The sequence below is a fragment of the Pseudophryne corroboree genome, chromosome 3, assembly GCF_028390025.1.
Source record: "Pseudophryne corroboree isolate aPseCor3 chromosome 3, aPseCor3.hap2, whole genome shotgun sequence".
In the NCBI taxonomy this organism is placed as follows: Eukaryota; Metazoa; Chordata; class Amphibia; order Anura; family Myobatrachidae; genus Pseudophryne; species Pseudophryne corroboree.
The window spans coordinates 301,739,302-301,761,846 of NC_086446.1; the positions used below are offsets into that span (position 1 = coordinate 301,739,302).

General features: G+C 46.2%; 1 protein-coding gene across 9 annotated transcripts in view; it reads left to right on the forward strand.

Moving 5' to 3' along the window:
• SYCP2 (synaptonemal complex protein 2) overlaps window positions 1-22,545 on the forward strand; it is a 1,046,702-nt gene that overhangs the window by 669,718 nt on the left and 354,439 nt on the right. For 7 of the 9 annotated variants that reach the window (XM_063959338.1, XM_063959341.1, XM_063959340.1 and 4 more), the window contains one exon: window positions 13,525-13,649. The exons of 1 other annotated variant lie outside the window; for it this stretch is intronic. In XM_063959338.1, the coding sequence (XP_063815408.1) occupies window positions 13,525-13,649 (125 nt within the window). The remainder of the gene's footprint in view (window positions 1-13,524; window positions 13,650-22,545) is intronic. One more of the 9 variants, XM_063959339.1, reaches the window with a different exon arrangement.

A 22,545-nucleotide genomic window follows, 5' to 3' on the forward strand; every position in this document is an offset into this window, starting at 1 on the left:
TCGGCATTACAGCTTTGCCGAGCAGCTACTTGGTCAGGTTCGAACACTTTTGCAAAGTTTTACAAGTTTTTACCCTGGCTGAGGAGGACCTTGTGTTTGCTCATTCGGTGCTGCAGAGTCATCCGCACTCTCCCGCCCGTTTTGGAGCTTTGGTATAATCCCCATGGTCCTTACGGAGTCCCCAGCATCCACTAGGACGTTAGAGAAAATAAGATTTTACTTACCGGTATATCTATTTCTCGTAGTGGATGCTGGGCGCCCGTCCCAAGTGCGGACTTCTTCTGCAATACTTGTATATAGTTATTGCTTAAATAAGGGTTATGTTGTGGTTGCATCAGGGTTGATCTGATGCTCCGTTGTTGTTCATACTGTTAACTGGGTAAGTTTATCACAAGTTATACGGTGTGATTGGTGTGACTGGTATGAGTCTTGCCCTGGATTCCAAAATCCTTTCCTTGTACTGTCAGCTCTTCCGAGCACAGTTTCTCTAACTGAGGTCTGGAGGAGGGACATAGAGGGAGGAGCCAGAGCACACCAGTATCCAAATTCTTTCTTAAAGTGCCCTGTCTCCTGCGGAGCCCGTCTATTCCCCATGGTCCTTACGGAGTCCCCAGCATCCACTACGGACTACGAGAAATAGATTTACCGGTAAGTAAAATCTTATTTTATATATATATATATATATATATATATATATATAGTGTGTGTGTGTATATATATATATATATATATATATATATATATAGATAAACGATGGTGGTGGCACTCAGCGACGAATAATCAGACGACAACCAACCTGGTTAACAGTCAACGTTTCGGGGACTGCTCCCCTTTATCAAGACACAACCAGCACCTCTGAAAAGAACATACATAAATACTTACAAAGCACTTACCAAACACCAATCACGCCATTGTCAGCGCTCCCGGACGCCCGACGATGACATCATGCGCGCGTCAGCGTGCACGTGGTCTCCGTCAGCCGTGCGTGTCGCGCGGTCACGCAGTGTGGTGTGCATTGGTTACCTAGCAACCACCGCCTGGCGCCGTGATTGGTTCTCGTTACACCACTATCAGACTGGCGTCAAAGACGTCTGACGCTGGATAGTCACGTGCGGAAGGAGATTCCGGGTTACCCTCGGCGATAGGTTGCCTAGCAACCCACTGGCACTGCGGACATGGCAATTAATAATAATCAACATAAGTGAAAGAAAACCCAAAGCAAACAAAAACATAAAACGAGTGATACACTGAAACAAATAAAACAATTAATGAAACTACAAAAACACTGATTAAATAAATATATGAAGCACACGGCTGCAAGTAAATCTTGATATTACGCTAGCTGTTAGGGCATATAGTCAAACTGTATGGAAAAACATTATTTAAAGGTTAAATAATAAATTGAATAGAAAACACAATCCTAACTATAATATGAAGTGTCCGTAATGTCTGGACAGAGAAAGGTGTACTGAGTCTGTCCAGGTGATGTGGAAAACCTCAATGAGGCACCTAGAACAACAAAAGATTACAGATTTATAGAAAACAATTGAAGCTAAGAGCTTCATTCAATCCGTTCGGCTGAACTGTTTGAAGTTTATGGATCCACCATGTCTCTTTTTGGAGTAGAATTTTTCCTCTGTCTCCTCCTCTCCTGTTGGCAGGTACATGGTCGATCATCCTGTAACGAATAGTGGCCAGTGAATGACCAAAGTTCTTGAAATGTCTGGCCACTGGTAAGTCGCTACCCTTACCCTCCCAAGCTGCACGGATGCTGGATCTATGTAGGGCTATTCGCTCTTTGAACTGGCGAATGCTTTTGCCTACATATAATTGGCCGCATGGGCATTTAATGTAGTAAACGATGAACTTGCTGGTGCAGGTCAATGCGTGTCTAATCTTAAAGGTTTTACCCGACCTGGGATGTTGAAATTCATCACCTATCTCTAGACAACTGCATGTAGTGCATCCTGTTTTCAGTGTATCACTCGTTTTATGTTTTTGTTTGCTTTGGGTTTTCTTTCACTTATGTTGATTATTATTAATTGCCATGTCCGCAGTGCCAGTGGGTTGCTAGGCAACCTATCGCCGAGGGTAACCCGGAATCTCCTTCCGCACGTGACTATCCAGCGTCAGACGTCTTTGACGCCAGTCTGATAGTGGTGTAACGAGAACCAATCACGGCGCCAGGCGGTGGTTGCTAGGTAACCAATGCACACCACACTGCATGACCGCGCGACACGCACGGCTGACGGAGACCACGTGCACGCTGACGCGCGCATGACGTCATCGTCGGGCGTCCGGGAGCGCTGACAATGGCGTGATTGGTGTTTGGTAAGTGCTTTGTAAGTATTTATGTATGTTCTTTTCAGAGGTGCTGGTTGTGTCTTGATAAAGGGGAGCAGTCCCCGAAACGTTGACTGTTAACCAGGTTGGTTGTCGTCTGATTATTCGTCGCTGAGTGCCACCACCATCGTTTATCCATATGCTCCACGGAGAGGTTGTGCACCAGTCTTTTACCTACACTGATAAGCGTGAGTGCCGGACATGTTTTGTTTGTTCTATACAGTAACACCTTTGTGCTACTAGTCAGGGCACCTGCCGTTCATTTATTCCTTCCTATTGGATGTGACACATAAGAGGAGGAACCTGCACTGTACATAGGAGTGGTGGGGATTTGTCATGTCTGAACACACTGAAACACCTGGATTTTTTACTCCTATTCTACCTGAAGGGGAAACCCTCACACACACTGATACTGAAGCAGAAGCAATACTATTTGCACCTAACTTGATAGCTGCTATAAGTGATGAATCTGTGGAACATCTCATATCACAGCTCACCAAATTGAAAAAACGTGAGGTTGATTTTCTGTTACATGGGGTAACCCTATCGGACTACTTTAGAGACAAACGCATACCAAGAGGTTTCAGGATCAGGAATATGCCGACAATAGGTCGACATAATCCTGATTTTTGCAGAAAGTGGGCTGCAGTTCTAAATAGGTGCTCATTTGACCTTATCTTATTAGTGATTGCCGAGTCTAGAAGGGAACTGGATATTACCAAAGAAAAAATTGTTGCTTTTGAAAATCTTCATTTGGTCAAAATACAATCTGAATCACCGCCAGATTGGTTGGAGAAACTAACAGCCCAGATAGATAAATATCAAGTGGACCTTATCAACTTTAAGAAATCCAAGAGGGTGACAGTCAATAGAGACTATGATTTAAACCAAGTCTATAACTGGGTTCACAATAAAGGTCCGGGTAATCAAAGAATTTCTAGATTCCAGAGAAAGTTCAAGCGTTCTCAATTGGAGTCAGACCAAACAAGCACGGCATTATCCTCAAGTGATACCGAAGGGGCTTCCACTTCCACACAGAAAACTCGAGCTACGGGTGTGAACACTCGGTCAAAAAACGAGGTTACAAAAGAGCCCAAACCCGCCGCGGGGGCCAAAACAAAAGGGAAGCCAGCAAAGCAGGCACCAAAGAAAACGTAGTTTTCAATCTTTCCTCCCGCACGCTTACTGCAGACGAAATTTCTGTCCTCAATAGGGGTTTGTCGTTCGTACCCACCAATAAGCCAGACGTCTTCACCAACAAGATTGACTTATTTAAGTTGAATCGACGTATTAAATTGAAGGAACACTTCACTGATAATCAGGACACTTTGGATACGGTCCCAGTGACCAAGAAATCAACTTTTGTTCCAGTTTCATACAACAAAAGTATCAAGTCATTTACTAACTGTATGGAATCCTACATCAACGAATGCACTTCTAACGCTTTCAAAGGTATACACAACCTCTCCCTTAAGGAACGCGTAGCCTTAAAAAATCTTGGAAGTTACTCAGATATCACCATAAGGCCAGCGGATAAGGGTGGTGGAGTGGTAATCCAAGACCTCAGTGCATACAAAACAGAAGCATATCGACAATTGGACAATCCGGAGGTATACGAACTATTACAAGAAGATCCCACCAAGTCCTACAAGGCTGAATTGGACGCTGTATTACAACAAGCTGTGTTGGATAAATATATTACCACGTATACCAAAGAAGCTCTCAGCACAGAATGGCCTGCTGTTCCGGTATTCTATACCATACCCAAACTTCACAAGGATGCTGAAAACCCGCCTGGTCGTCCCATCATAGCAGCAAGGGACTCCCTATACTATAATCTAGCTCAATATCTGGATTATTACCTTCAACCGCTGATTCAAGGATTATCACTATGTTTAAAAGATACTACTTCACTGATTCTGACACTACAAGCTCTGTCTCCTTTACCATCGAAACAGCTGCTTTGCACTATTGATGTTGTCAATTTATACACCAGTATCCCACACCATCGAGGCCTACAGATCATGGAAACCTTCCTCACAAATCACTCGGAATATAAGGGCCCAGATGTCAAATTGTTTTTGACTCTTTTGGGTCTTACCCTTAAGAGAAATTATTTCCTCTTCGACAAAAAAACTTACCGTCAGCGAACTGGATGTGCCATGGGGTCCTGCGTGGCTCCCAGTTTCGCGAACGTGTTTATGAGCGAGTTAGAACAAGATCTGTTCTTCAATACCAGTGACACTACCAGTAAAATCACACTGTTTCGTCGGTACATCGACGATATCATACTGATTTGGTCTGGTACTCAACAGGAATTCATCAGCATGATGGAAGAAGTGAATGCAAAGGATCCAGCCATCAAATTTACGTACGAATGTAGCTTTGAAAGTATTCATTACCTCGACGTGGCCATCTCTGTGGATCAAGACAACAACATCAATACCAGCATTTATTTCAAACCGACTGACCGCAACACAATACTTAGAGCAAATAGCCATCATCCGGAATCCTTAAAGTGGAGTTTACCGTATTCGCAGTTTCTTAGAATTATACGGATCTGTAGTAATGAAGACGATGCCCGTCTACAGATCCACAATATGTCCTTGAAATTCCAAGCACGCGGATACTCTGCGGAAGCTCTACAGAAAGCTAGAGCTAAAGCATTGTCGACGTCTCGACAGATTGCATTAACGCATAAAGGGACAAAGTCCACTAAGGAAAGGATGATTTGGACGCAGGACTTCACCACTGCAAGCCAATATCTGGTCAAAAAAGCTAAAAACATTTGGCCGATCATTTCTAGAGATAAGGACTTACGAGTCCTAAAGGACACTTCATTAATGGCCGCATACAGAAGGGGCAGAAATATCAAGGACATCGTAGTACATAACGATATATCGGAAATGGGTCCAGCAAAACCATCCCATTTCCTCACTCGTAAACCTGGAAACTACAGGTGCACAGGATGCACTACATGCAGTTGTCTAGAGATAGGTGATGAATTTCAACATCCCAGGTCGGGTAAAACCTTTAAGATTAGACACGCATTGACCTGCACCAGCAAGTTCATCGTTTACTACATTAAATGCCCATGCGGCCAATTATATGTAGGCAAAAGCATTCGCCAGTTCAAAGAGCGAATAGCCCTACATAGATCCAGCATCCGTGCAGCTTGGGAGGGTAAGGGTAGCGACTTACCAGTGGCCAGACATTTCAAGAACTTTGGTCATTCACTGGCCACTATTCGTTACAGGATGATCGACCATGTACCTGCCAACAGGAGAGGAGGAGACAGAGGAAAAATTCTACTCCAAAAAGAGACATGGTGGATCCATAAACTTCAAACAGTTCAGCCGAACGGATTGAATGAAGCTCTTAGCTTCAATTGTTTTCTATAAATCTGTAATCTTTTGTTGTTCTAGGTGCCTCATTGAGGTTTTCCACATCACCTGGACAGACTCAGTACACCTTTCTCTGTCCAGACATTACGGACACTTCATATTATAGTTAGGATTGTGTTTTCTATTCAATTTATTATTTAACCTTTAAATAATGTTTTTCCATACAGTTTGACTATATGCCCTAACAGCTAGCGTAATATCAAGATTTACTTGCAGCCGTGTGCTTCATATATTTATTTAATCAGTGTTTTTGTAGTTTCATTAATTGTTTTATTTGTTTCAGTGTATCACTCGTTTTATGTTTTTGTTTGCTTTGGGTTTTCTTTCACTTATGTTGATTATTATTAATTGCCATGTCCGCAGTGCCAGTGGGTTGCTAGGCAACCTATCGCCGAGGGTAACCCGGAATCTCCTTCCGCACGTGACTATCCAGCGTCAGACGTCTTTGACGCCAGTCTGATAGTGGTGTAACGAGAACCAATCACGGCGCCAGGCGGTGGTTGCTAGGTAACCAATGCACACCACACTGCGTGACCGCGCGACACGCACGGCTGACGGAGACCACGTGCACGCTGACGCGCGCATGACGTCATCGTCGGGCGTCCGGGAGCGCTGACAATGGCGTGATTGGTGTTTGGTAAGTGCTTTGTAAGTATTTATGTATGTTCTTTTCAGAGGTGCTGGTTGTGTCTTGATAAAGGGGAGCAGTCCCCGAAACGTTGACTGTTAACCAGGTTGGTTGTCGTCTGATTATTCGTCGCTGAGTGCCACCACCATCGTTTATCCATATGCTCCACGGAGAGGTTGTGCACCAGTCTTTTACCTACACTGATAAGCGTGAGTGCCGGACATGTTTTGTTTGTTATATATATATATATATATATGTACAGTATGTGTGTATATACACACTATGTCCAGTGCAGTTTTGTTGTGCTTGTAATAATCTCTGCATTTCCTGTGACTGTGTGTGCCTGTAACTGCTGTATGGTTTCACTGTCAGGTGTATCCCATCTAAGGTAGCTATCACTATATTTTATACCCAAAGGGACTAGGTGCGTCAGGGTCCTCTAATATAGTGTACACAGTACTTATCGCTATACGGTTATTTTACTGTGTTACAGTCACGTACACCAGGATTTAGTTCACAAGGTTGTTTATTTTGACGCTGTTTGTGTACTTTGTCCGCAAGTTGTGTACTCTGTCTGGCTTTATCGTACTAATAGCCTGATTATTGCTTTATTACAATGTCTAACAATAAGGGTAGTAAAACTCTGGAAGCTCCTGTAATTTGCAAGGTATGCTCCAGAGGTTTACCTGAGGGGGAAGTATTGTGTGATGGTCTGTGTACTTAATGTCATACACCTCCCAGTCAGCCTCCAGCTCCTTTGACTACAATGGAGCCACCCTGGGCTATGTTCACTACCCTCCTGGGGACTCTGGTGGACCGTTTAGCCCCCCTATGGGACCTCCGTTGCCTCTGCCACAACAAGTTGTTCCTATAGTAAATCCGCCTTGTGAAGAAGATTTGTTTACCCCGCTGCAATAGATAAATCAGTCTTTGGTTAGATAGAAATCTACCCCAGGTCACTCCTGTGTCTCTGGGTCCTGTAAGCGGGCTGCTTCCTCCTCACAATCCACTAACTTCTCTGATGTTTCATCTGATGAGGAGGGAGAGCATACGGTTCTCTCAGACTCTGAATCAAGTGTTACTGACGAAGATTCTACCTTACAGGTTTATGTCCCTGCCCTGGTGGATGCTGTTAAGCAGATCCTATAGATAACTTAGGATGAGGATTCCACTGCAGTGGCCAAGAAAACTGATATGTTTAAACAACAGAAGGTGGTTAAAACTGTATTACCCCAGTCTGATCATCCTGTGGACATTAGTAAGGAACCCTGGTCTACCCCAGGTAAAAAGTTCCCGCTCCCTAAACCGGCTTTGACTCGCTACCCACTCCCTGCAGAGTTATGTAGTAAGTGGGAGAACCCACCACCGGTGGATTCTCATGTCACCCATCTCGTGGTGTCGTCTACTCTGCCTGTCACCATTGTCACCTCCCTGAAGGAACTGACAGATAAGCGTGTGGAGGGATGCCTGAAATTTATATATTCCCTCGCAGGAGCCATTCATAGGCCCACCACAGCTGCCTCTGGGGCCGCAAAGGGTATTGAGGCGTGGGTTCAGGCGTTCGAGGATGTTTCTGACAAAGCCAGACAATATCTGTCTCACATATGCACCGCCGCCTATTACATTCAGGAGGCGTCCTCTGAGGCAGGGGTACTGGCTGCCAAAGCGCCATCCACGTCTGCCCTGGCTCGCCGCATACTGTGGTTAAGGTCATGGAGAGTGGATTTGGACTCCAAGAAGACCTTGGAGGTACTCCCCTTTACGGGGGACATTTTATTTGGAGAGGACCTGAATAAAATAGTTTCTGAATTAGCAGCTGCTAAGACTGCTTTTGTGCCTCCTACGAATCCTTCTGCTCAGAAGGCGAAGACTACAACTTTTGGTTTCTTTCAACCTCAAGGGAAAGCCAAGGGTCAGTCATAACCCAGACAATCTCGGGCTCCCAAGACCACCAAGCCCAAGATGAAACAGTCCTGGGCAGCCCGTCAGCCTGCTTCAAAACAAGACAAGCCTGCTGCATGACAGGGCGGGCCTCCCCCTGGGAGACCCCATGGTGGGAGGCCGACTTCTGCAGTTCGCCCCCTCACCAGAGAACTCCCCCTCACCAGTTCTGCACTACGGTACTCCCTTCGGATCCGTTGAAGGCGCAGGCTCCACAAACGGTGGTAGGTTCTCTTCTGAGTACAGGAGTGGTTGTGCCAGTAACTCAGTCCCAGTGTGGCAGAGACTATTATTCGACCCTGTTTCTTGTGCAGGAACCCAGTGGGTCTTTTAGGCCTATTCTCAATCTCAAGTCACTGAACAAATTTTTGAGGGTCGCCAAGTTTCGTATGAAAATATTGCGCTCTTTTGTGCTGGCGATGGTACCCGGAGATTACATGGTATCCCTGGATATACAGGATGCTTATCTGCATATTCCTGTTGCCATAACGCATCAGCAGTTCCTGCGGTTTGCTATTGTCGACAGTCACTACCAATTCCAGGCTCTGCCGTTCAGACTCATTGGATCTTCACCAAGGTTATGGCCATGATGATGGCGCACCTTCATCGCAAGGGAGTCAGAATCCTTCCGTACTTAGACGACCTGCTGATTCTGGCAAGTTCCCACAGTGTCCTCCTCAGTCATCTACAATTGACGGTGAGTTGCTTACAAGCCCACGGATGGCTGATCAATTGGAAGAAGTTCTCACTGGTCCCAGCTCAGAGCATGGTACACCTAGTGGCGCTCCTGGACACACACAGTCAGAGACTGTTCCTGTCTTCAGACAAGGTCCTGAAAATCCAGGGCAGGATAAGACACATCATCCGTCACCCCAGATTGTTGATTCACTCAACAATGCAAGTACTTGGCCTGATGGTGGAGTACGCTCAATTTCATCCCCCCCCCCCCCTCTGCAATGATTAATTCTTGCCAAGTGGGATGGCCTGCCTCAGCAGATCAGATCCCAAAGGATCTTGTTGACTCCGGAGGTTCGTTTGCTGCTGACCTGGTGGCTCCAGGGCCAGCAATTGAGCAGGAGCCGTCCCTTCTGGATCCGCAACTGGGTCCCCCTGACGACGGATGCCAGTCTGAGGGGATGGGTAGCGGTGTTGGAGCAACACTCTTTTCAGGGTCGGTGGACCAAGAAAGAATCACTCCTCCCAATAAACATCCTAGAGCTGATTGTGGTGTCCAATGCATTATCACTTGCCCTGCTTCTGGTACGGAACAGACCGGTTCAGGTACAGTCAGACAACGCCACAACAGTGGCATACATAATCCATCAAGGCGGCACTCGAAGCTGCATGGCTCTGACGGAAGTGTCAAAAATCCTTTGTTGGGCAGAACGCCATCTGCCAAGTATATCGGCATTGTTAATTCCGGGTGTCCTGAACTGGGAAGCGGACTACCTCAGTCGCTAGGACGTACATGCCGGAGAGTGGAGTCTTTATCCAGTAGTCTTTCAACTTCTTGTGGACAGGTGGGGTCTACCGGACATAAACCTAATGGCATTTCGACATAACACTAGGTTCCGGTTTTCGGATCAAGGACAAGGGATCCTCAAGCAGCGTTCGTGGATGCACTGGCAATTCCATGGAACTTTAGGCTGCCTTACGTGTTCCCTCCGGTGTCACTCCTGCCCAGGGTTCTACGGAAGTTCAAACAGGAAGGAGAAAGGCTGCTTCTAGTCGCTCCAGCGTGGTCCAGACGGCATTGGTTCCCAGACTTGCAGGGTCTATCGATGGGGCATCCCCTTCTACTTCCTCAATGACCAGACCTCCTCGTACAAGGCCCTTGTCTCTACCCAGACCTGGCCAGACTGGCTTTGATGGTGTGCCTCTTGAAGCATCACTCCTGAGAGCCAAAGGATTTTCAGAGGCTTTATTCAAACGATGTTGAAAGCCCGCAAACCAACATCTGGACGGATTTATTGTAGGGTTTGGAATACTTACTTCACTTGGTGTGCTGAGAAGAATTACGATGTTCATAGATTCAGAACTTCCGAGATACTGGCTTTTCTGCAAAGAGGCCTGGACTTAGGTCTTCGTCTGGCCTCCTTCAAGGTTCATATATCTGTCTTGTCGGTTTGGTTTCAGAGAAAAATTGCCTGTATACCTGATGTTCAGACGTTCATTCAGGGCGTTATTTGGATTCAGTCTCCCTATGTCTCACCTGTGTATCAATGGGATTTGTCTGTTGTGCATTTGAACCTCTTGAATTGGTGGACTTTAAATGGCTCACAGCCAAGGTCCTGTTCTTACTGGCTATTGCCTCTGCAAGACGGATGTCGTACTTAGGCGCTTTGTCCTGTCGTCCACCCTTTCTCATATTCCACCGGGACCAGGCAGTTCTACGAACTCTCCCAGGTTATTTGCCTAAGGTGGTGTCATCTTTTCTCATTAACCAAGAGATTGTGTTTCCGGTCTTTGTCTCTTCGGATTTGTCTCCAAAAGAACGTTCTTTGGATGTGGTTAGGTCTCTCCATATTTATGTGGAGAATGACTGCCTCTATCAGAAGGTCAGATTCCCTTTTTGTTTTGTTTGGTTTTCACAAACGTTGCTGGCTTGCGAATAAGCAAACCTTGGCCAGATGGATTAGAATGGTGATTGCACAATCTTATGGACAGGCTGGACTACCAACTCATGCTGTGTTAAAGCTCATTCTATTCAGTCTGTTGGACCTTCTTGGGCGGCCCGCCGCGGCGCGTCACTGCAGGGTGATATATAATGCAGCAAGTTGGAGTGACACCACAGGGGCAGCGTATTGCAGTAGACTGGAGAGACATGGCAGGGGCAGTGTTATGCAGCAAACTGAATACTTGCAAGAATTATGGCAAGAATTTACTGTCTGCTCGGAAGGCATTCATCTTGCCGGCTGTCGGGATCCTGCCTGACAGGATAAAGATGCTGGAATTCAGACACCTGGTGAAATACTAGCAGTCAGAATCCCCGCTCGGGTGGTGGTCCACGCCACTACCCGCGGGGGAATATATCCCTGTGGCGACACTGGGCCCAGAAAGTGTTTAGTGCAGTGAGCCCACGAGGGGACGCGCTGCGGTCGCCGCCGGTATTCTGGCTGTTGGGGTCTCGGCGTTGGAGTGCCGTACCTGCCATGGTCCATATGATGAATTTGTGAAGGCAACCAGCAAAGCAGCATTTTATAACCTGGGAGTGCCAGTACCTGGTGTGTGTGTGTGTGTGTGTGTGTGTGTGTGTGTGTGTGTGTGTGTGAATATATATATATATATATATATACATACACAGTGGTCAAAGTGGGCCTGTATGCAATGGTATGTCATACCGCCACTGACCCGGAAGTGGTTTTTATTATTATTACATATGTATAACAGTGTGTCTGACACTGTGTAGAAGCAGTGCTGAGCAGCAGGAGGCAGAGATGCAGAGGAGTGGCCAGCCTGTTCCACTGGTGGTAGCTACCCTGCTTCTGTGTCTACGTGGTGGGTACAGAGCAGCACACAGTTCGTGACCCCACCACAGGTTTTCGCCACTGTTAGCCCCCTCCCTGTTCCCATACCCGCAGTCACTGGAGCCTGAGCCCTTTTATCCGCACCCTGCCCGAAGCCGCCACGCCAGCGCTGGAGCCCGCCGGAGTGTCGCTGAACACCGCTGGGCGCCGACCTGTGGTGCACCCAGTCCTAGTTTTTGCCGATGGAGCCCGGTTCCCGAACCCGCAACCACTGGAGACTGACCCCTTTCCTATTTTTCTCTGATCAGACAGCCGGAGGACGCTGAGGAGCCCCTGGAGGTGAGACACTTGTCTCCTCATCTGTACATTGATCACACAAGCTTTGGCCAACTGTAGGTTTCATCTGTTGTGCAAATTAAGCTCCATTGTATGCTGGGCCTTGCAGTTCCACATTCCCTGTGACTCACTGCTGTCACTCTCCCTGTCACTGCTCTCACTCTGTCACTGCTCTCACTCTCTTTTTTTGTCACTGCTGTCACGATCTCTGTCTCCCTGTCACTCTCTCTGTCACTTTACCTGTCCCTGAATTTTGGCTCATACTTTGTGCAGCATAATGTGAATTTTGGCTCATACTGTGCGGCATAATGTAAATTTCGGCTCATACTGTGTGCTGTAATGGGAATTTTGGCTCATACTGTGCAGCATAATTTGAATTTTGGCTCATACTGTGTGGTATAATGTGAATTTTGACTCATACTGTGTGGCATAATGTGAATTTCGGCTCGTACTGTGTGGTGTAATGTGAATTTTGGCAAATACTGTGTGTGACAATGTGAATTTTGGCTCATTCCGTGGCAATTTTTGATCATTCAGTGTGGCATAATGTGTAAGGTGCACCAGGACTAGATAGTACTATCGTGGTGCATATTGCGTATAAGGGGTATATGATGTAGTACACTACACTTAAGGACACGCCCCCTTTTGAGTGCCCACACCCTCTTTTAATTACAACCTTCACTTTTCCATACCCGCACTTTGAAATTTCCACTTTGATCACTATATATATATATATATATATACCACATTAAGTTGAATGCTACTATCACATGTAGTGAAAATACACACTGAACGTTTTGCGTTCTCATTACATCCAATCATTTATCATATAAACTCTGAGACTCATGTCAAAATATATACACGGTCGAGTCACATTTTTATGACCACAGTAGCTAGATGGGCTAAGCATGACTCAATGAGGGCCTGATAGGTTGGCACAGGTATCTGGAGCCATGCTAACTGCAGTACATCCCACAGCTGCTGAAGGGTGCGTGGCGGAGGAGCCGATGTTCACCTCCCACATAAATGGCACATGGTGCTCCGCAGTTTAGATATTAGTTAATTGCAATGGTGCCATTTGTCCAGTCACGATACACCTTCACCACAGCAGCACACGAACAGTTCACAAGCTGCGCTGTTTCAGAAATACTGCCACCTTTGGCCCGAAAGCCGATAATCATCCCTTTTTTCAGCTTTGATAAATCACCCCTTTACCCATGACAGCAACGAGTGATTTGTGTAGGCGGCCTATTGCACGCCTTATATACCAAGCCAGCTCACGACTGTGATGTGCTTCATGGTTTACACACTGCCGACGTCAAATGCAGGAGGTGGTCGTGTAATATGTTATTTCATATTAACATGTTGAATAGTATTATAACTTTTTAATTTTTCCTTTTCACAGAATGAAAAGGCCAAAGGTCTTCCAGATGCAGCACGGTCACTAATTAGCAAAATAGGAAGCAAGTACTTTAAAGAAGCTTTAAAAAGAAAGCAAGAACATACGTCAGTGAGCTATAATAACCTAATGTGTGTTTCTCCAATTTTATTTGACAATTTATTTCGATTTTATTTTCTGCAGCGGGGTACACTGGGGTTCCACAGGGATAACATCGGGGTGTAGAGTTGGATCTTGATCCGAGGCACCAACAGGCTAAAAGCTTTGACTGTTCCCAAGATGCACAGCGCCGCCTCCTCTATAACCCCGCCTCCGTGCACAGGAGCTCAGTTTGTAAGTCGGTGCCTGCAGTGCAGGCTAACAACAGGGAGGGCTGTGCTAGGCAGCCCTGAAAAGAGCTTTCAAGTGAAGAAAGAAGACTTCAGAGCCGCAGCATAGGTACTTAAAAGTGCTATGTGTCATTCTAACACATCATGCTGCGGCTCCTTCACCTCCCAGCGGCGCTGTACACTTCCACGTCCTGGTTGCCGGGTAACTACCGTGGAGGCTTCGTTCTCTCATAAGGGTACACACACACCACCGCTGCTCTCCGGCATCGCATGGCAGCTGGAAGGAGGATGTAAGAGGGTCCCCCAGGAGGGGGCATTGTGGCCGTGCAGGGACCCCACTAGACCACCAGGGCATGGGCACAGGTCGGATTTTTGCAATAAGTCCGTTAAGGCCCGCAGTACCAATGGTGAAGTCCAGCAAGGGGATAAGGCTCTGATCTGTAGACCCAGCCCCAGGGCGCCATTTACTGCTAATGTTCCCGCCCTGGAGCTGCATCTCTCTCTCGCTCTCTCTCTCTCCCTCCCTCCCTCACTCACTCCCTGTCAGCGTTTGGGCGCCATTACACACACAGCTGCGCTGATCTGGGACTGCTGGGCATTGCCTCCTCTGTAAAGCCGCATGCATCATCAGCGCTGTGCATTTACAGGACACTTAAGTATTCTACATGTCTTTAGACAGTGTTAGTTAAGAACAAGTGCACTTTGTCAGGGTTATTTAGTACAAGTACCCTGTGATATACATCCATTGTTTACTGTGTATTGCTATAACTATATACCTAATTAGCTTTACTTGTGTAGTGCAGTTACTACAGTATTGCTAGTCCAGTGCAGTTTTATTGTTATCTGTGATAATTTCTGCATTGTACATGTGACTGTGTGTGTGTGTGCCAATAGCTGCTGTGTGATTTCCATTCCGTGTATCTCACATCTATTGCAATCCCTATATTCTGTACCCTGAAGGGGGCTATGTGTGTCAGGGTTTTCATATAATATAGTGGTTTTCACAGGATATACTTTTTTTTGTAGTTTCTCTGTGTTTTACAGTCACCATTTACCTCTTAAATCCTCCGTGTGCTCTGCCTGCAGTCACACTATCCGGGGGATTTTTGTTAGGGATTCTGTCTGCTTTATTGTACTATTCCACCCTATGGTAACGATTTCATATAGTGTCAGCTCGTCAGGGTGAGGGTTTGGTGGCAGACCCTGCGTCTGGCAGTGTTCATGCCCCGGATGTGTCTCAAGGAAAATATTGCAGCTGAGGGTTCAGGTGCTGGGCGCTGTGTACCCCTTAGTCAGTTTTCTACATCGAGGGTAACTACTGACCCACCGTGGGCTACATTCTCTAATTTACTGACTACGCTGGTAACTAGACTTGCACCCCCTATGGGACCTACTGTGCCATTACAGCCACATATTGTCCCTGCTGTTAATCCACCATGGGCAGATGCTCTGTCCTCTCAGTTACAGCAATTAAATCAGTCTTTGGCCAAGCAAAATCCTAACCCTCGCCTGCCTAAGACCAAATTGTCCTCTAAGCGGGCCCTTACATCCTCGCAGTCCACTCATGTTACAGATACTTCTTCGGATGAAGATGGCACATACACTGATCCCTCAGACACTGACGCAGATGCTTCTGATGGGAAATCCCTGACCCAGGTGGATGTTCCTGACCTCTTGGAGGCTATGCGTGCTGATTCTTCAAATTGATGATGATGATGAAGAACCCCCAGCTACCTCTAAGAAACCAGATAACTTTAAGCGTCAGAAGGTTACTCAATTAGTTTTACCACATTCTGACCATTTAGTTGACATATGTCAGAAATCCTGGGAATATCCAGGAAAGAAATTCTCTGTCTAAGAAAATGCTGGCTCGTTATTCCCTCGCTGCAGTGTTAAGCAAAGATTGGGAAACACCGCCACCGTTGGACTCACAAGTCGCACGTCTGGTGGTGTCATCTGCTCTGCCTGTCACTTCTCTGAAGAAACCAACGGATAAACGTGTGGAGGGTTGTTTGAAGTCCATTTACACTCTGGCTGGAGCTGTAAATAGGCCTACTATTGCGGCCTCTTGGGCTGCTAAAGCTATAGAGGCCTGGGTTCAGGAAGTAGAAGCGGAACTACCGTCTAATTTTCCTGATGATGTAAAACAGTGTCTTTCATAAATTGTTACAGCCTCTCATTATATTCAGAAGGCGGCATCAGATGCAGGTATCCTAGCGGCCAAAGCGTCTACCACGTCTATTCTGGCTCGCCGGATTCTCTGGTTGCGGTCCTGATCGGTAGATCTGGACTCGAAAAAGACCTTGCAGGTTATCCCTTTTAAGGGAAACATTCTTTTTGGGGAAGATCTCAACAAGATTGTCGCTGACTTAGTGTCTGCTAAGACTGCATGTCTGCTAGTCTACTAGACTACTCCTTCAGCCCCGAAGACTACGAGTACTTCATTTTGTTCCTTTCGACCTCCAGGTAAAGCAAAGGATCAGGCGTACCCGAAACAGGCTTGCACTTCCAAATCCACTAAGCCCAAACCTAAACGTGCCTGGGCTGCCTGTCAGCCTGCTGCCAAAACAGATAAGCCTGCTGCATGACGGGGCGGGCCTCCCTCTGGGGGATCCCAGGGTGGGAGACCGACTTCAACGGTTTACTCAGGTATGGCTCTACAGACCACTTCGGACGCCTGGGTAAGGGAAGTCATCATTCACAGATACGCTATCTCTTTCAAGAAACGTCACCCTCACCAGTTTTGCTCAACAAACGTCCCTTCGGATCCGGTGAAAGCAAGGACTTTCCATCTGGTGGTGCAATCCCTCCTGGACACAGGAGTGGTAGTGCCGGTACCTCTGGCTCAGAGAGGCAGGGGGTACTATTCAACGCTGTTCCTAGTCCCGAAACCGAATGGATCTTCTCGGTCCATTCTCAACCTCAAGTCTTTGAACAAATTTGTGAAAGTCTCCAAATTCCATATGGAAATTCTTCGCTCTATTATATGGTATCCCTGGACATACAGGATGCTTACCTGCGCATATACCTATTGCAGTGTCGCATCAGCAATACCTGCAGTTTGCTAATGGCAACCTACATTTTCAATTCCAGGCCCTGCTGTTTGGTCTGACCTCAGCTCCTCGAGTTTTCACCAAGGTCATGGCGGTAATGATGGCCCTACTCCGCCGTCAGGGTATCAGGATCCTGCCGTATCTCTGCGACTTGTTGATCCTGGCGGATTCTCCAGAGGTTCTACTTCGTCATCTGGAACTGATGGTCCAATTCCTGCAAGCCCACGGGTGGCTCATCAACTGGATGAAATCTTCCCTGGTCCCTGCTCAGAGCATGGTGTACCTGGAAGCACTGTTGGACACCCACAACCAGCAGTTGTTTTTGTCTCCAGAAAAGATCCTGAAACTTCAGGACAAGATAAGATGCTTCCTCTCTCGCCCACGTGTGTTGATACACTCGGCGATGCAAGTACTAGGCCTCATGGTGTCGGCTTTCGACATGGTGGAGTACGTTCAATTTCATTTCCGCCCTATACAGAGGTTAATTCTCTCCGAGTGGGACGGCCTGCCTCACCAGATCAGGTCTCACATGATATCCTTGATTCCGGAAGTCTGTCTGTCACTGACTTCGTGGCTGCAGGACCAACAACTGAGCAGGGTTCGTCCATTCTGGATATCCAACTGGGTCCTTCTGACGACGGAGGCCAGTCTGCGGGGTTGGGGCGCGATGTTAGTGCAACACTCTCTTCAGGGTCGGTGGACCAGGGAGGAATCTCTCCTCCCGATAAACAGTCTGCAATTGCGGGCAGTGTTCAATGCCTTGACACTGGCCCTGCCTCTGGTACAGAACAGGCCTGTTCAAGTACAATCAGACAATGCCACAACGGTAGCGTACATAACTCATCAAGTCGGCACCCGAAGCCGCAAAGCCATGACGGAAGTGTCAAAGATTCTTTGTTGGGTGGATCACCATCTGCCAGCCCTATCGGCAGTGTTCATTCCAGGGGTCCTGAACTGGGAAGCGGACTTCCTCAGTCATCAGGACGTACACGCCGGAGAGTGGAGCCTTCATCAGGAGATCTTTCAACTCCTCGTGGAACAGTGGGGTCTACCAGATGTAGACCTGATGGTGTCTCGACACAATCACAAGGTTCCGGTCGCATTGGCAATTCCATGGAACTTTCAATTGCCGTACGTGTTCCCTCCGATGTCACTCCTGCCCAGGATAATTCAGAAGTTCAAGCAAGAAGGAAGAATACTAATTCCAATCGCTCCAGCATGGCCTGGACGACATTGGTTCTCAGACCTGCAGGGTCTATCGATAGAGCGTCCTCTTCTACTTCCGCAGCGCCCAGACCTCCTCGTTCGGGGCCCTTGTGTCTACCAGGATTTGGCCCGGCTGGCTTTGATGACGTGGCTCTTGAAGCTTCCGTACTGAGGGCCAAAGTGTTTTTTGCGCCGGTCATTCTAACTATGTTGAAGGCCCGTAAACCGGCTTCTACTCGATTTATCATAGGGTCTGGAATTCTTACTTTGCCTGGTGTGGGACTAACAATTATGATGCATGCAAGTTCAGTACTGCCAAACCTTTGGCTTTCCTGCAACAGGGCCTGGACTTAGGCCTTCGTCTGGCCTCCCTCAAGGTTCATATTTCTGCCTTGTCGATATGGTTTCAGAGAAAAATAGCGATTCTGCCTGATGTTCATACATTCACTCAGGGTGTTTTGCGGATTCAACCTCCCTATGTCCCGCCTGTGGCTCCTTGGGATTTGTCGGTTGTTCTGGATGCCTTACAAGAGTCTCCGTTTGAACCTCTTGAGTCTGTGGACCTTAAGTGGCTTACTCTTACGGTCTTGTTTTTGCTGGCTATTGCATCTGCTAGATGGGTTTCAGGCTTGGGTGCCTTGTCCTGTCGGTCACCCTTTCTGATTTTTTCACTGTGACCGTGCAGTTCTTAGAACTCGCCCTGGTTATCTGCCTAAGGTGGTGTCATCTTTCCACCTTAATGAAGAGATTGTAGTTCCGGCCTTTACCTCTCCAGGTTTATCCTCCAAAGAGTGGTCTTTGGATGTGGTACGGGCTATCTTATGTGAAGAGGACAGCTTCTCTTAGGAGATCTGATTCCCTCTTTGTCCTTTTTGGTTTTCACAAACGTGGCTGGCCTGCTAACAAGCAGACCTTGGCCAGATGGATTAGAATGGTGATTGCACATGCTTATGTACAGGCTGGCCTTCCAGCTCCTGCTACCATCAAAGCCCATTCTACTCGGTCTGTTGGACCTTCTTGGGCGGCCCACAGTGGTGCGATCCTTGAACAATTGTGCAAGGCGGCTACGTGGTCCTCAGGGAACATGTTCATAAGGTTCTATGCCTTCAATACTTCCGCCTCCCAGGATGCCTCCTTTGGATGCCGGGTTCTTATGCTCGCTACAGTGCTTTAGGACATCACTGATGTTATCCCTGTGGAACCCCAGTGTACCCCGCTGCAGAAAAGGAGATTTATGGTAAGAACTTACCTTTGTTAAATCTCTTTCTGTGAGGTACACTGGGTTCCACAGGGCGCCCACCCTGACACACTTAACTTCTTTGGGTTTGTATGACATTAGCCGCTGATACCTTCTCCTGTCGTGAGAATGTGGTATATGTGGCTACTAACGGTTGTCGTCTCTTTACCTGCTACTGCATTGGACTGGTTAACAAAACTGAGCTCCTGTGCACGGAGGCGGGGTTATAGAGGAGGCGGCGCTGTGCATGTTGGGAACAGTCATAGCTTTTAGCATGTTGGTGCCTCAGATCAAGATCCAACTCTACACCCCGATGTTATCCCTGTGTAACCCAGTGTACCTCTCAGAAATAGATTTAACAATGTTAAGCACTTACCATAAATCTCCTTTTCTTTTCTAAAGGAAACTGTGCTGTGGCAGTTTGCATAATAGAATTTTCTTAGTTTATTCTCAAGGTTATATAAGATGAAGGCTTAATTCAACTTTGGGAGTTTTTTTTTTTAATACAAACGTTATTATCAACACGAAAAGGCAATACAACAAGTGTCAGTACAATAGTAGAGAGTGGGGTACTGTATGCTCATCTGGTTATAATTTAGCATTTTATACAAACAACATAATAAACTAAAACACAAGGTGTAAAGTAGAATATGATAGGGATGGAAGGAGAGGAGGAGGGGGTTACGTGAATTAATGAATGAATAAATAAATATTAGTGGGAAAAGGACACCACTGCTGGAAAACATTAAAGATGTCTAGGAGATCCAAAAGAAAGCCGTTCACCCTAACCCTTGCGCACAGTTTATTGAACAGGGATAGAATTATGGAGAGGAAAGAAGGATCCAGAGCAAAGCAAAACAGCACCCAACACATGAATTTCCAGTCTAAGTGATTAACGAAGTTTTTGAAAGCAATACAGTGGGTACAACGCAAACATGATGAATCAATTTGATGACTTTAGTGTTGTCCCAAGCTTTGCCTGGCAGGAACTAACCCACCTGGTCAATGTAGATTAAGTTAGGAAGTAAGGCTGGGTACACATTATATGATAAATTGGACTATTTGTTGTTTTGAGCCAAATCGGAATGACACATAGGGCCTAATTCTGAGTTGATCGCAGCAGCAAATATGTTAGCAATTGGGCAAAACCATGTGCACTGCAGGGGGGACAGATATAACATGTGCAGAGAGAGTTAGATTTGGGTGGGGTGTATTCAAACTGAAATCTAACTTGCAGTGTAAAAATAAAGCAGCCAGTATTTACCCTGCACAGAAACAAAATAACCTACCCAAATCTAACTCTCTCTGCAAATGTTAAATCTGCTCCCCCTGCAGTGCACATGGGTTTGCCCAATTGCTAACAAACTTGCTGCTGCAATCAACTCAGAATTACCCCCATAGTCCATTGTGTACGCAATATCGCTCGCTCCAGTGAGTCATTTCTTGTATCTCATCATCCTGCAGTGCTGGTCAATCTGACAATATCGTCAACGATCTAGTACAAATTGTGTGAACTCACTTTCTACATGTATACCTCATATATCATTAACAGCCAATCAACACACGATATATCGTTTGACAGATTGCACAGTGTGTACACACCATGGGGCAGATGTATTAACCTGGAGAAAGCATAAGGAAGTGATAAACCAGTGATAAGTGCAAGGTGATAAACGCACCAGCCAGTCAGCTCCTAACTGTGAATTTACATATTGGAGCTGATTGGCTGGTGCATTTATCACCTTGCACTTATCACTGGTTTATCACTTCCTTATGCCACGTCCAGGTTAATACATCTGCCCCTATATCGCTTGTGCAGGAGTTCAAGGGAAATCCGGAAGACCATCGCGTTATTTTCACCCAGCTTTAGGCATCGAGATGAGTAGCCAACATCTTTTTCAGCAATTTGAGGTCATCATTTAGCAGTGAGATGGGTATTTAGCTGGCATGCAGTATCAGGTACTTACCCTCCTTAGGGATAATGGAAACGTGCACACAATAGTATAACACACAATATTAGCTCAGCAGAAAACAGTAATGGCAACAAAATGGAAAATGCCCTGAGACAGGGGTAGCGAGATGTCACCCATGGTCAGAACAAAGTATGGCTTTGGCAGAGAAGGGTGTCCACCGGAGGTCTTTGCAGTGACCAAGCTTGCTCAAACAGTAAAAGTCAGATCCACTCCAAGTCAATAGGAATATCTCTAGATATCTTCAACAGGGCATCGGAAAAATAAAAGCTTTGGAAGTAAAGTTTCATTGAATGGATAAAAAAAGAACATGCGTATGATACAAACAAGGAATGACATTGCAGGGAAAATAAAAACGTGTGAGAGATCACCAAATTAGATAAATGATACTTGATAAGGCATGTTTGAAAGCATCAAAAAGCAAATATCACATTTCAGGCATAAAACAACAGAAGACAATCCCCAAACATCCGCTATGAACAAGGCAAACAGCAAAAAAACATAATGACCATTGTGAGTGTTTTGAAGGATGAGGGGGAAACCCTAGTACTTAATGTTGCAATTCCATAGGTATTTAGTTAAGGGATGAAGGCACCACTTTTTGAAAGATATATGTCAGCACAAATCATAATAATAGAGTTCAACACAGTGGCCATGAAAGTCAATGACCTGCAGGGACTGGACTTAAAAGCGTACAACAGCCTCTTTAAACTAACTAACAGAGCTGCAAATAATATCCAGATGAGTATCAAATGGAGATTGGTGAGATCTTAAGGTACTATGTGCCCCATCTTACTTGAATATTGTAGTTAGAGCATCCACAATACATGAGGCCAAAATATGCTCAGGGACACCATGGACACAAAGATGTTGTAGCATTCACAGTTGTCCAGATTTTATTAGGCAGCATAGAAGTCTACTGGCAGAGTAAGTTGGTGGGCCACATGATCGTCATTGTACTAAAGCCACTCTTCTGGCCACATTCTGTTAGAAGGTAGAGATTGCAGAAGCCAAAGTGGGGCAACAAAGGAGGACCTTCCTGCAGGTGGGGTGGAATATGAAGTGGTGAGTAAGTAGCACATATTCCGAGGGGTCTCTAGGTTTACTGGAGCCTTTCTGTTATATGGACTTTCTGTCCTTATCTATGAGCAAGATGTAGATGAGGTCAGGCAAAAAAAAAACAAGGAGGCAACCGAGAATAATAATAATCATCATCATCATCATCACATAAT